Raw genomic sequence first — 15,097 nt, 5'->3', positions numbered from 1 at the left:
TTCAGGTAAAACCCATGTATAATGCTTATCCTTATTTTTCCCTCAAAAATGTGGGCCAAGAGTGCACTCTATACATGGCAAATATACGGTACTTTGATTTAGTGAATGGAGTCATGGTAAGAGTGATTCATGAGATAAAAAAATCCCTTCTGATTACTTTGGCTTTACTTGAGTGGGATGTGACTTTTGGTTTAAATGCCTGAACTTGGCTGGGATTTCAGCAGGCCGACCAGGCATGTTTTGCTGCATCCAAGTGACACAGGCCAGCGTGTGCCTACACAGAACCCTTGTCTGCCTGCCAACTCCCTGAGACAGGCAGTGCTTTACCTGTGTCCCACCAGTGCAGTGACATTTGGACTGTTGGCCTCTCCTCCAGGTGGGGGCGGGCAAACCTCGTATTACTATGTCCTGTGGCCTTTCCTGCATGCTTTAGCCACTTGTGGGTGTCGGTATGTGGCGGAGCACGTCCAATGTCTCCTCACCCAGAATGATGCTTTTATTTTAAATCAGAATCAAAGCAGAACACTGACTAAAAGCAGTTTTATTTTTAAAGGCAAGCATTACCTCTTTCAAGATATAACAAATCATGAACTAAAAAATTCATAACAAAGGGCCGACAAAAATCCCTTTTCTCACCAGTCATCTCCTGACACCTGATCACCGAGTGATCAGAGGGTTGAAGTGTTGGGAGGGGGAGCTGGAAACAGAGCTCTATAAAAACTCCAGCCCTGGCTGGTGTAGCTCAGTGGATTGAGCACAGGCCTGCGAACCACACGATCGCAGTTCAATTCCCAGTCAGGGCACATGCCTGGGTTGCGGGCCAGGTCCCAGTGTGGGATATATGAGAGGCAACCATACATTGATATTTCTCTCCTTCCCTTCCCCTCTAAAGATAAATAAATAAAATCTTTAAAAAAATTTAAAAAATAATAAATAAAAACTCCAGACTGGGGTGACTGGGAGAGCTTCGGGGTCAGTGAGCCACCCAGGGCTGGGAGGTGCCCCTGAAGAGGGTTGCAGACTCTACACCCCACCCTCACACCTGGCCCTATGCATCTGGCCATTCCTGAGTTGCATCCTTTATAATAAACTCATAAATATAAGTAAACTAGTTTCCAGAGTCCTGTGAGCCATTCTAGCTAATTATGAAACCTAAGACGGAGGCTTGGGGAACCTTCAATTTATAGCATGTTGCCCAGAAGCACGGGTGGCTTGATATTTGTCACCGGTGTCAGAGTGAGAGCCGTCTTGGGGGACGGAGCCCTTTATCTTGCAGGATCTGACTTCAGCCTTAGGTACATGGTGTCAGAGGGAGTTGTTGGACTCCCAGTTGGTGTCCAAGAATTGGTGAGCTGGTCAAAGTCAAAGAAAACATCCCAGAGAGAGTGGGGTGTGGCGTGGTAGCAAACGCAGTTGAAAAGATGGTTTTGTGGTCTCATGTACCAAGGAGTTTGAACGTGACCTTGAGAACTTTGTAGAACGGGGGAGGTTTTAAGCAACCGTGTGCAGAATGCACCAGGAGAAGTGCTTGATGACTGACTGGAACGTGTAAATGTGACAGACAAGAGCAGTGCTGGTAGGGAAACAGCACATTTATATTCTTCCTAATTGTTCTTGTAGTCATCCTGTAAGAAATCGTGGGCTTGGGTTCCTTTTCTGTGTGGAAAAGAAAAGGCAGCCCTGGCTGGGTAGCTCAGTTGGTTAGAGTGCCATCCCAGTGTGCCAGGGTTGAGGGTTCGGTCCCCGGTTGGGGTGCATTCAGGAATCAACCAATGAATGCATGGATGGGTTGAACAATGAATTAATGTCTCTCTCTCTCTCTCTTTCTCTCTCTCTCTCATCAATAGATAAAAACATTTAAAAAGGAAAGGCAAGATTTGCTGAAGGAGTAGCTGTGGTGGGGAGAAAATGAGTGAAGGAGACGCTAGAGTCAGAGGGGCGGAGCTGTCAGTGTCCGAGGTGGGGGAGCCTGGGGAGAACCTGGGGGAAGCCGGCGAAGGATCAGGAGGAGCTCTGTTTTGGACATGTTCAGTCTCAGGCACTTACTCATCAGTCAAGAGAAGCTATCCATTCTTGGCTATCAATCCAAGAGGTGGTCATAAAACCTGGAAACATAGCAAAACAATAAATAAAGCTGCATTCAGTACAGTGAAATAGCATCATCTATGTTTTCAGACCTTCGGGCCATCCTGGAGAAGGCCTGTCGGTCTTTAGGAGTCTGTGTACATCCCAAGGTGGGTTTAATGCAGGTTAAAGGCAGGTGTTCAGCGCTTGTTGTGGGACTGCAGAGATGAGGAACCTGTCCCAGGTTTGCCGCTAGTAGGAGAAGGTCACAACCAGTGAAACTAACTCTGAAGCTGTTCCATCCAAGGCCACCAGTGCCTACATGATGGTATGTTCCCCAGATATTTCTCGGGCCTTGACCTCTTGGCATGTGACATCTGACATGAGTGACCACTCCCTCCCTTGAAATGCTTCTCTTGACTTTTGTGACCACACTTCTCTTGGTTTTTCTTCCCCCAATTTGTTCCTTCTTGAGCCTCTCTTTCAGTTTCCATGTTTCAGACCTCCGGGTTTGATTCTGGGCCCCTTCTCACATTTCCAAGGGACATCCGCCCCACAGATGTGCTGGTAACACCCAACTCAGCACTTCTGAGGACCCGGAGCAAAACACCCAACTGCCTATCATCGGAGGTCTTTTAAGCACCTTCAACCTGATACACATAAAACAGAACTGTTATTACCCCGGCAACTGCTTTTCTCCTGGAGAAGTGGTCCAGGGAGAAAGGGTGCAGCTGGGACCTTAATGTGGCAGTGGGGATGGAGGGCAGGGAGGGTCCTACTGGGGACAATAACAGTAACGGCCAGGTCATTGAGCGCTTACTGCGTGCCAGTCACTGTGCTGAGTGTTCACACCTGTCACTCGGTCACATCATTCACAGCAGCCCTGAGAGGGGCACAGGCACCCTGAGGGAGCCCTCACAAGATTCGGTGGCTGATTAGTGAAAGAGGAACTGACTGGTTTTTGGCAACGGGTTTGCCACCGAATCACAGGCGTCATGAAAAGCACCACTCAAATCAAAGCCAGAAAGGGAAAGGAGAAGACTCACGGCGGCATTGTGGTCACAGGATATGTAGATTCCGCAACCCGTCCAATTTTAATGGTTTAAAACACCCATTTATTCTGCTTATTTTTTTCAAGACCTTATTTATTTATTTATTTTCAGAGAGAGGAGAAGGGAGGGAAAAAGAGAGGGAGAGAAACTTCTTACCTGGCCCACAACCCAGGCACGTGCCCTGACTGGGACTCAAACCCAAGACCTTTAGGTTCACAGGCTGGCGCTCAACCCACTGAGCCACACCCGCCAAGGTCAGCTCATCTTTTTGGGTGTTGTCAGAATGGGTGGTTTTTCCGCTTGTCTCAGTGGGCGTGTCCTTCTAGTGAGGGAGGGGGCTCTGCTCCTAGGTGTTAGCTGGCTGGCTGGCCGGGTGCTGAGGGTACAGAGAAGACTGGGCCCTCTCTCTTATCCTCCACGTGGCTCCTCCACGTGGTGACTGGCTGCGTTCAAAGAAAGAATGCAGACGTGTGATGCTTCTTAAGGTTCAAGCCATAATTTGTGTGTCACTTACTCTGTGTCCTTTGGCCAACACAAGTCATTACACCATCTCCCTTCGAGGGATGGAGAGACAGACTCTGCCTCCTTTTAAGGGGAACTGCAAAGAATTGCGGGTATTTTTGCACTCTGCCACAGGTCTTAGTACTGTCTGATCCTACTTTCGTTCTGAATTTGATGTGATTTTTAAACTTCTCTGGACTGATTTACACTTACTCTTCCCCCTACCATTTCCATCTAATGTGTTGTTTCTTGTCACAAGTCCTGTGAACTTGGAAACTAGATAATTGGGCTGCTTTCTGTACATACACATCAAGTTACTAACAGAACCTGAATTGTGTGTAAGCAGGAGTAAGCAGGCCCCGAGTGAAGGAGGGCACCTCTGCTTTTCCGTGCATGGACTTTACAACAAACACATGGCCACCTGGAGGCGGGTTTTGCTCACCAGCTCTTAGCCTTGTTCATAGGTGAGGTGGTATGATGACTAGTGTTAAGCAAAGTACTCCATTAATGAAATCAAGAAATGGCCCTGGCTGATGTGGCTCAGTGGGTTGAGTGCCATGGGTCATAGGTTCGATTCCCAGTCCAGGCACATGCCTGAGTTGTGGGCTGGGTCCCCAGTGTGGGGATACTCGAGAGGCAACCACACATTGATGTTTCTCTCCTTCTCATTCTCCCTCCCTTCCCTCCTCTCTAAAAATAAATAAATAAAATCTTTTTTTAAAAAAATCAAGAAATGATGGAACTTTTGTGAGTTTCAAAGGAAAGGAAATTACATTTGGGGTTCGATGGGGGGAAGACGTGATTCATTTTTTACGCTAATATTTTAGGTGTTCATGGCTTTGGTTCTCTACAGAGAAACCAAAAAAATGCTCTCACACCAGTGCTGTGGGTCAGAGAGGAAGCAAAGTAGTGGGTGTGCTTCAGCCACAGACCCCTTTGGGCTGGAGAGAAGAACTCATTTCCTCCTGGGTACTGCCTTGAGATTTCTCTAACATCATATCTGAGCAAGCCCTTGACTATTTTACCTGTCTAAAAAAAATCTGCTTTTCTTTTCTTTCTCCCAAAGTTAGCATCACCATTGCCCGGGAATTGTGTATGATAAGAGCCCTTTAAATTTTGGGAAATGGACATTTGTCTCTTGACTTTAAGTTCTCCAAGTATCTAAATGCCTTCTTTCAGCATGTGATCAAATCAACATTGAGCCCGAATTTGTTGTTTTTAATAAACTCTTAGCCAAATTTGAAGAATTTTAAACCGTGACTTCAAACAGCATTGGAACGTAGGAGAGGACTGACTTATCTAGAGAATTTAGAACAGACAGACACATGTATCTGTCTGATTAATTAAATAGGTCAGGCCTTTCCTGGAACCTAACATTTATACTATTATCACCTTAGTAATAATAGCAAAGAGTGGGAAGCCTGTCGAGTGTCAAGCCATGGTCAGAGAAAGTCAGGTGTCGTCATGAAAATATCAGCTGGGACAGCCCCAGGAAGCCCCAAAAGCCACTGCATGGCCCCCGTGGTGCTCACCCCTTTAATTCAGAGTGTGTCTACTTCTACGTGGCATTTACCAGCATGTGCTTCCTCACCCTTCCACCAATAACTTCAGCATAATTTGTTTAAGAGACTCAAAAGTCAGAAGGTATATATTCCTTTTTAAATGACCATGCTAATCAAGGAGGAGTGCAAATATTTCCTTTTTCTTCAACAATGTTCTCTACAATCCTTGCTCTAGGTAATGTGGCTCAGTGGATTGAGCACTGGCCGGTGAATGGGAAGGTCCCTGGTTTGATCCCCAGTCGGGGCACAATGCTTGAGCTGTGGGCCAGGTCCCCAGCTGGGGGGGGTGTGAGAGGCAACCACACATTGGTGTTTCTCTCCCTCTCTTTCCCTCTTCCCCTCTCTCTGAAAATAAATCTGTACTTAGAAAAATAAAATAAAACTCTTAAGCAGATCAGAGAAACACGAAGTATTTTTTCAGTAGGGCTTCGTGTCAGCTTGTAGGTGACTCTTTTCTCAGGCGGATCGACCAGTATGATCTGACGAGCACGCTAGGCGTGTCGCCCCAGACAAGGGGGGCAAAGCCTTTCTCTTCATAGAGCCCATGCTGGAAATAGCTGATGAATCAGTAATCAAAGAAATGATACGAATATCAAACAATGACGAATACTAGGAAAAAATGAAGAGATTGAAGGGGTGGTGAGGGACTTGGAGCGGAAGGCCCAGTACCAAGAACAGTGACCGTGGTTTGAGACCTGAGCCGTCAGAAGGCTTCCGATCTGGGGCACCATCATGAGGAATAGTTGGTGTGTTAAAGGAATGGGGACAGGTTCAGCGGGGAGCTGAGTGAGCAAGGGGCAGAGTGGCAGAGTCAGAGTGGAGAGGAGCAAGGCGTGGGTCCTGTAGGCCATGACACGGAGGTAGGAGGCAGGCATGCATGGAAGTCACCTGCGTCTCATTCTGCTGCTGTGTGGAGCCTGGGGTTCCAGGAGGCCTGAGAGGAGGCTGCGGTCATCTCAGGCGGCAGTGGGGACGACTTGCTCTGGAGGGCGGACTGTGAGGCCGGGGAGAAGCAGAGAGACTGTGGTCTGAAGGTGAAATTATAGGTGCTTCACCCTACCTCAGCCTTACGGTAGCTGCTAACTACATGTGGCTATTTACGTTTCAGCTGAAAGAGAAAATTCCATTCCTTCCTCGCACCGGCCACCTTGCAGGTGCTCAATAGTCGCTCTCAGGTGCGCACAGCTACTCTGTTGGGCAGCACGGGACATCCCATCGGCACAGAAAGTTCTGTTGAACGGCGATGCCTCCGGGCTTTGCCTACGACCTGCTCTTTCCAAATTTGTCATTCCTCTCTCTGGGAAGGGCAACCAAACTGCCATCAATTTCATTGGCTGCCCTTTCGTTAAAGCTGCATGTGAAGGGAAATTTTGTCCTGAAGACGTTCCTAGCTTTGGGGAGCTAACCAAGGCCCAAGAAGACATGACCCTGGATTTGGGGGATGTGGGAGGGAAGGTGAGAGGCATGGGTCTACAAATTGGAGAGTCATGGGGGTGAGTCAGGAGGGAGAGTCCGTATGGCTGTTGGAGGCTCCTGGTGGGCCTCATGTGATAATGTTGGGGAAAAATAGAATAACTAGGACAGAATATGCAGTGTCCAGAATTAAGGAAGTGATTAGGAGAAAGCTAGTATCAACTCTGATCAATAACTGGGAGCGACAGTTTGGCATTGTGTCTGTCGGTCACGGTGCAGTCTGGGAAGTGGGGCTGCTGGGGGGACCCTTCACTAGGAGTTAGAATTTGGAAGAGGGGACAGAGCATCAGATGAAGGACACTAATTGGCCCACCTGCACTGGGCAACTCAGCGCTTCAGGGGACTCTCGGGAACAAGTCCGGCCACCCAAGTGGCACTTGGGGGAGCTCACGGGGAGGGCTTTGGGACTGGCGCCCTGGGAAGCTGCTGTACTGTCGGTCAGCGGAACAGCCTTCACGAAGACGGGGTGGACACGGAGCAGAGGAGACCAAGGTCCTGTCGGTGCTGGGTGTAGCCGGGACAACCCCCAAGCTCAAGGGCTGCTGCTTCCCTATCTCAAGGTCCTCTTTTGGCCAACTCTGGCCCAGAACCCTCGAGTGGAGGGGATTTAGGGAAATGGTTGCCAGTCTTCCAGGGGGATATGACTCAACTCAAGAGCTTTAAGGGAGAAGGAACCAAACCTCCACATTCTTCACCTCACTCTTGGGTGAAGAGTCAGCTTGGCCCTCACCTGGAACGCACTGTGGCATCCATGGTGCACAAGCTGTTCCTCATGGGCTGCTCACAGAACCCTCCTCCCACCCCACCCCCAATGCTAATCTACCTCTGAACGCATCTCCCCCCTCGACCATGAAAGTGAAGTGTGGCTGTTCGTTAATCCTGTGAAAACAAGGCGCCGGCAGATGTCAAACTGATAAAAACCTGGTAAAGCTGTCAGTGTACCTACCTTTCAGGATGGATCAAGATAACGTGTCCCGTGGTTTAAAAAAAACAAGAGTAACGTGGTTCTGGCTACTGTGAAACTGTCATCCTTTTTCTAAATGACTGAATCCCAACGACAGTCGGTTTTTAATCACCAGCCTGCTCGTGTGGGTACAGGAAGACCCCGACTGTTTCATTGGACCGCAGGAGGAGTGCCACAGCTCGCAGGTCACTTCCCCGGGGCTGGCACTACACTGGCATGCGCTGCATCCTCCTGTCCTCTGTGTCCTCACTACTGGTGTGAGCTGGGCCCTGCCCAACATCAGGCAGCCAGCACGTGGTGGGACTAAACCCAGCTAGGAAATGCAGAGAGAGCTGGAATAAAGGAGATCTCTGAAAGCTGAAAAAAATACCCAAAGCTGAGCAACTAAATAGCTNAGGAAGACCCCGACTGTTTCACTGGACCGCAGGAGAAGTGCCACAGCTCGCAGGTCACTTCCCCGGGGCTGGCACTACACTGGCATGCACTGCATCCTCCTGTCCTCTGCGTCCTCACTACTGGTGTGAGCTGGGCCCTGCCCAACATCAGGCAGCCAGCACGTGGTGGGACTAAACCCAGCTAGGAAATGCAGAGAGAGCTGGAATAAAGGGGATCTCTGAAAGCTGAAAAAAATACCCAAAGCTGAGCAACTAAATAGTTGTAAGGGAAGGGACCGCAGCTGTGACCAGGAGCATGCTGGGTATCAGGGCTCAGCAGGTGATAGTCAGGGTTCCCCCCCCATTACAGATGCTCCTGGACTTCCATTGGGGTTGCACCCCAATAAACCCATCATAAGTTGAAAATCTCATGGGTTGAAAATGCATGTAGGACACCTACGGAACAGTATGGCTTAGCCTAGCCCCTTAAACATGCTCAGAACACTTACTTCAGCCTACGGTGGGGCAGAATCCTCTAACACAAAGCCTATTTACAGTAACATCTTCTGTAATTTGTTATATGCATTGCTTTAGCACAATTTGTAGTGTCGAAAAGTCATGAGTTGAGCTGCCCTGTGGAGAGGAATTTCTTTACTTCTTCCTCCCTCCCTTTCTTTCTCCCTTTCTCCCTTCTTTCTCCTTTTATTCCTTCTTTCTTTCTTCTCCTGCGTATTCTTCCCTTCGAGATCTCTCTCCTGTGTGTGATCGTCCCTCCTTTGCTCCCTTTCTTTGGGATAGAAAGGTCCATCTCTTGAGCCAGCGGGTGCATCCCGCCCCCTGAGCAGATGCTGGCACCTGCGGGGAGGCTGGGGGGCACACCCAACCGTCAGCGCTCTCCTTCAGGAAGTTCTCCTCTGCTCTCAGCTTCGCAGTGGAAGCGGCTTCTCTCCTCACAGAAATTGCCTTTGCAGCCTGTAGGGTCCCCTCTGCTTCTGGAAGCAAGCATGCCACTCTCACCCTGATGTTGGTGCGAAAACTAGTAAACACGGCAGTTATGCAGACACCAAAGCAGATGGGGCTCTTCCTCCCCCAGCCCCCACATCCTTCTGGAGGGGTTGTTTGGGGACAGCCTCTGGGACCTGTGTGTTCCCAGGCTGCGGGCCCTGTGCTCACCTAGTCCACGGTGACAGCGTGGTCAAGATCTGCCTCTAGGAGCAGGGAACCAAGAAGGAAAGCTCACCTCCTTGAGGAGGCCGTTTGCCATTCTCTGTACAGAAGAGTCAGGGAGAGGCTGGTATGTGGAGACAGGTAGTCCTCCAGGACCCAGGATGAACTTCAGACACTTGGCGAAGCTGCCACAGTGTTGTCCAGCACTGACGTGTGACAGCAGAAGCCAGGCAGAGGAACCAAGCACGTGTTTTCCTAAAGTGGGAGTGGGCATTTGGGGCAACTGGCTGTTTCTCCCACCCAGCCCCTGCCTGACTTGGCCAGTCATCCCCGCAGAACACTGGACCCCAGGCTGGCCTCCGCTGTGACGGAGCAGGCCTGCATGGGGGTGTTTTCTGACTGCGGCTGCTGGCATGTCCGGGCATCAAGGCACTCCTGTTCCTCAGGATTCGTGCAGCTGGGATTGATGGTTTCTCTCTTTCTCTCTCTCTCTCCAGGGTCAGGTGTGGATTAATGGCTTCAATCTTGGTCGCTACTGGCCCGTACGGGGCCCCCAGATGACCTTGTTTGTGCCACAGCACATCCTGGTGGCATCAGCCCCAAACACCATCGTAGTGCTAGAACTGGAGCGTGCGCCCTGCAGTGACAGTCCCCTAGAACCATGCGCTGTGGAGTTTGTGGACAAACCTGTTATCAGTGCAGCCGTGACCTACAACCCTCTCTTCCAAGACCTGCCCGATCCAGACTCCTGACAAGACCCTGGGTGATGGTGCAAGCCTGTGATCCTTTGCAGCGCTGGCCTTTTGCACACCCCCCATGTCTCCTTCCTTGCACTGGCAGCATTCACTGGAGACTTCGATTGGAAAAGAGATTTAGCTTGTGGATTTTCACCTGAGGTTTCCCTGCAGCTTCGCAGTGACTGACCCACCTCTGCCAAGGCCGCGTGGTGGGTGGGGGTGGTCGTACATGGGTGTGTCTGCAGAGTCGGAACAGAAGCTTTCGAGGTGTTTCTGATTTTTATTCTGGAAGAATCATTCTGTCTTTTTTAAAAATAAATTTTGCATTCATAATGTTACTGTTTTTGACGTTGAGCAGGCATTAAGTTATAGTTCTGATTTAGATCATAACTAGACCTGAGTGGGCTGAGGAAGCCACTTCACTCGCTCGAGGTTCAAAGGCCTGGAAAATCGTCCTGGTTTGATCTAGTGGACTGCTGCCTTTCTGATCCTTGTTTGAAGTTTGAGCCCCTTTTGTGTGTTTTGATGTAGCAGCTGCATCTCTTCACACACTTAACACAGGCCTTCACACATGTCAGTGGTCACACACACACACACACATGAGTGCGTATGCTATGTCTGCAAGGTGTTGTGTGATACGCATGCCTTGCCCAGGGCAGGAACTCTCTGTTGTTGCACACTGTGCTATGCCCCACCCAGTTCTGGGCATATTATATATTTAATACACTCGTCCCTTGCAAGAACTGCCATCTTCCCCAATTTACCAGGAGACACAGAGGTAAGTGGCAGAGACAGGGTTCGAACCCAGGTCATCTGGCTCTAGTGTCCAGGCACACGTTGTGTGCCTGGCTAGCACAGGCTTACGTTCCTATAGGCAAGGATTGGAACATCAACAAAAACATCCATATGACCCTATCTGGGGTCATTCACATGACTAAGAGATTGCTCCCTTTTTCTTTTTTGCTTACCTGTGTTTTAAATCCTTTACAGACCCTGGCTGGTGTAGCTCAGTGGATTGAGCACGGGCCTGCGAACCAGACGATTGTGGTTCGATTCCCAGTCAGGGCACATGCCTGGGTTGCAGGCCGGTTCCTTACAGGCTAACTACCAGCAGGGGACGCACAAAAGGCAACCATATATTGCATTGATGTTTCTCTCCCTCTCTCCTTCCCCTCTAAAAAATAAATAAATAAATAAAATCTTTTAAAAAAAAATCCTTTACAGAGAAGAGGTACTTTTTTAAAGGGAGGGAGAAAGGAAAGATTTTGATGCTAATCTACAACAAGTTTCCATGGTAGTATATTTCCCCCCCATCTCACAGACATCAGGAATGAAAATCGGGGAGTCAACAGGGAGTTTGCAGACCAGATGCACTGGCTGCAAGAGTTGAGGCAAACTGAGACTGGAACTTGACGTCGGACTATTCCGTCGCATCTTTTTCTCAGTGTCCTGCATCGCGTGATGTGTGGGCATCCCACAGGCTGAAGAGGGACTGTATGGACCCAGGCCTCGGTTTCGTTGCTCTTCCTTCCACTGCTAAGTTACCAAAAATGTGTAAAGTTATGCTCAACAACGGTGTGCAGTGGGAAGCTTTGGAAAGAAACGTGAGATGATTCCTTTTAAAGCATCATGTACATAGATAAACTGCACCTCCCCTGTCTAGGAGGCCAGCGTGGCGTCTCCGGAAGGTGCAGGCAGTGAAGCGGGATCACCTGGTTGAGGGTGCACGTCCATTCTCCCGTCTGACCTTCGAGAACCACACTGCAAGGTCGGCAGCAGCAAGCCCTTAGCTTCAGCGAGGGGCAGAGTTGAAAACATTTCAAGCTTCAGCGAGAGGCAGAGTCCGGTCCTAATCTGGTCTGTCCCCACCCAAAGCCAAAGTGTGGTGGTGTCAGAGTGAGCCAATCTTTTGGATTCTCCCCCTTTCTACAGCACATGCCTGCCCTTTTCCAGGGTGTCATGTTCTGGAAAACAGGATCTTAACACACAAATAGTACCACCCTGGACTCTGGCCCCACCCCGTCAGCTCTCTACGCTTCCTCTGAGGGGCATACGTTCACCTTCTACAATGTCATTCTCAAAATGTGACGTGCCTTTTAGGCCTCGTGATTTCTGAACCCTGTGTACAGATGCTACCTTTGAAAATAATAAAGGCAGTACCTTCATTGAAAGGTTTGCAAACCTTTTATAGTAACTTTGTCTCTAAGCTGATTTTAATATTCCAGGACTTTCTCAGCAGGCTTGTGCTAAGCCAGCCATAACACTGCAGATCTTAGAACATTGCCATATTCTCAGTCATTGCCATATTCATTGTGATGAATATCCTGGTCCTTTCCTCTGTACCATTAGTTATATGCACCCCAGGCCGCAGGACATTTTGTTTTAAAACAGCTTTATAAAAGCATAATTTTCACACCATAAAATTCACCCGTATTAAGGTACACTCATATCGATGAGTTATACTGCATTTATACAGTGGTGCGGCCATCTCCACAGTCCAGTTTTGAAACATGCCGGCCCTCCCAAAAGCTCTCAGGCAGGAAATGCTCATTCCCACCCCCACACCAGGCAGACACCAACCTGTTTTCCGTCTATACGGTTTTGCCTTTTACAGGAATTTCTTATAACTGAATCACAATAGGTAGTCTTCTGGGTCTGACTTCACTCACTTAGCATAGTATGTTTGAGGATTATCTGTGTTGTAGCATGTTCAAAAATGTGTTCCTTTAAAAAAATTTAAAAAAAAATATGTTTATTGATTTGAGAGAGAGAGAGGAAGGGGCCAGGGAGAGAGAAAAACAAAACAGAACCAAACATCGATTGGTTGCCTCCCATACATGACCCAACTGGGGATTGAACCTGCAACCCAGGCATGTGCCCTGACCTGGAATCGAACCCCCAACCTTTTGGTATATGGGATGACACTCCAACCAATTCAGCCACACTGGCCAGGACAAAGAGTGTGTCCCATTTATTGCGGAGGAGTATGCCATGGTGCGGACCTCCCACATTTTGTCCGCCTCTCTGTCAGCTGCTGAGCATTTGCATTGTTTCCCGCTTTGAATGACTGTGAGTACCGCTGACCTGAACGTCCACACACAGTTCTTCGTGTGACGATCATATGTTGCCTTTCCCTTGGGTAGATGCCTCACAGTGGAGTTGTTTAGTCACGTGGTAAATGCACATGGAACTTTTGAAGAAACGGCCAAACACTTTCACAACCTCTCTTTGGGGGCTTACGCGGAAACACAGCAGCCGAGTGGCCCTCAGCAGAGCCCAGTCAGTTCTGGAGCATGAGCCCCTTCTCCCGTCCTCTCTGTTCCCGGCTTCGCCTCAGGCCGCTCACTGTCGCTCTCTTTTTGTCTCTTGGCCTCTCTCTGTCCATCTTTGTATCTCAGCAAATTCAGTTTATTCAGAGGAAAATTGCTTGCCACTAATCTGAGTCTGGGTTGGGTTTTTTTTTTCATTGTTTCCCCAACAAGCAATACATCATCTGTCAGATGACACAAACAGGAAATGATCTTCTCTGGCCTTTGTTTCTTGCCTCATAAGAAAAAAGTCATTTTCTGAAGTCCCTTTTTCAGTCAGGATGAGGGATTCTGTCTGGTCTGTGGTCGAATAGACAGCTAGTGGGGACCAGGCTCATGGGCTGTGAGGAAAGTCCGCTCGGTGTCCGGGGCATTGGAGTGGGTGGTTCTGAGTTCAAGGCCAGCCTCTGCTCTTGGTCTGACTGAGCATAACTTTCCGGGTTGGCCACTGCCTTCCAGCCTTCTGGTCCCGGGGTTTGTGAAGTGGACACCCCGCAGCTGTCTGGTTGCCTGTAAAGGCCCAGCGGAGATTCTGCACCGATTACCCACTAGACAGTTGCTCTGCTGAGCCTCCAGGGGGACTTCCCGTGCGCGAGGAAGTCTCCCACAAGCCCCGGTCCTCTGCACTCCCGAGCCAGCAGCACTGACTCACCACCTGAAACAGGACAGGCTCGGGGCAGACACGGGTTCATGCTCCCGCTCCATCACTTACCAGTGGCGTGATCTCAAGTAACTGGTTCACCGATAAGCCTCAATTTCCTCATCTCCTAAGTGTGGTTTCTACCTCGTGGGGGGTTTTAACCAAATACAGCAGTTGCGAAAGCACCCGACACGGCCCCAGCCATGTGGTAGGTACCGACTGGGCGAATGCCAGCGTGATGCGAAATTTCCCCTCACATTCCTCCAGCAAAGCGGGTAAGGCCCATGTGGACACCTGAGGGACAGGCGGAGAAGAAACACCCCCCAGGACACCCCACCCTTTTCCCGCATCCCTTACTGCTCGGTTCAGCAGCTTGGTTCCTCTCCTGACCAGCCACCGTGCTGGCTGTAAGGGTGCAGAGGTGAAGGAGACGGTCCGCGGCATGACACAGACTGGAAGATGGAAGAGGAGGTTGCACAGAAAGGGGGAGGCGCATCGTCCGAGGAGGCCGTGACACTAACCTGACATTAACCTGACATTAACCTGACGTTGCTGGGCCTGAGCCTCCGGGAAAGACTGGACATCTCCAGTTCGGACTTCAGAGACCTCAGCGTGGACTTCTTCAGGGCTCCGCTTCCTGAGAGCCTCTGTTCACTCCCTTGTCCTCAAACCTTAAGCACTTTCCAGGGCCCACGTGCTGACGTCCTAGCCCAAAGGGCATTTCTCATCCCTGTGTGTCGTTTTGGTTGTTGTCTGTGCTACATATCAAACCACCTCCACAAATTTGCATAAGTGACATGAGGCAGCTGTTTTGTGATGGCTTGGGGTTGGAATTCCACAGACAGGGCAGAGGGGCTCGCCTTCGTTCTGTGATCTTTGGGCCTCTGCTGGCTACTGGAGTCATCTGGGGGCTCCTCCACCCGTATGTCCGGCGTTCGGGCTGGGCCGACCGGGAGTGTGAGCTCAGACCGGGTCTGTCAGCTGAAACATCTGCACGTGGCTTTTTCCTGTGATGATGCTAACAGTAACAATAAAGAAATAACTTTTGTAAAATACTTTTAAAGTTTAATTTTGCATGCAGTATCTCACAGGTTTTTTTTTTTTAAGTTATACTGATTGATTTTAGAGAGAAAGAAGAGTGGGAGAGAGAGAAATATCAATTTGTTGTTCTACTTATTTATACGTTCATTGGTTGATTCTTGTATGTGCCCTGACCCGGAATCAAACCTGAAACCTTAGCGTATCAGGGTGGAAC

At 49.5% G+C, this 15,097-nt stretch overlaps 1 protein-coding gene across 1 annotated transcript in view; it reads left to right on the top strand.

The window, feature by feature from the left end:
• GLB1 (galactosidase beta 1) overlaps positions 1-10,232 on the top strand; it is a 75,810-nt gene extending 65,578 nt beyond the window's left edge. The window contains exon 16 of the mRNA XM_037070869.1: positions 9,655-10,232. Coding sequence (XP_036926764.1) covers positions 9,655-9,909 — 255 coding nt within the window. The 3' untranslated portion in view covers positions 9,910-10,232. The remainder of the gene's footprint in view (positions 1-9,654) is intronic.
• Positions 10,233-15,097: the final 4,865 nt, after the last annotated feature.

This window comes from Sturnira hondurensis, unplaced genomic scaffold (genome assembly GCF_014824575.4).
Source record: "Sturnira hondurensis isolate 20B ecotype Veracruz unplaced genomic scaffold, ASM1482457v3 Scaffold0019006, whole genome shotgun sequence".
Classification (NCBI taxonomy): Eukaryota; Metazoa; Chordata; class Mammalia; order Chiroptera; family Phyllostomidae; genus Sturnira; species Sturnira hondurensis.
This window is presented reverse-complemented; position numbering and strand designations above follow the sequence as displayed.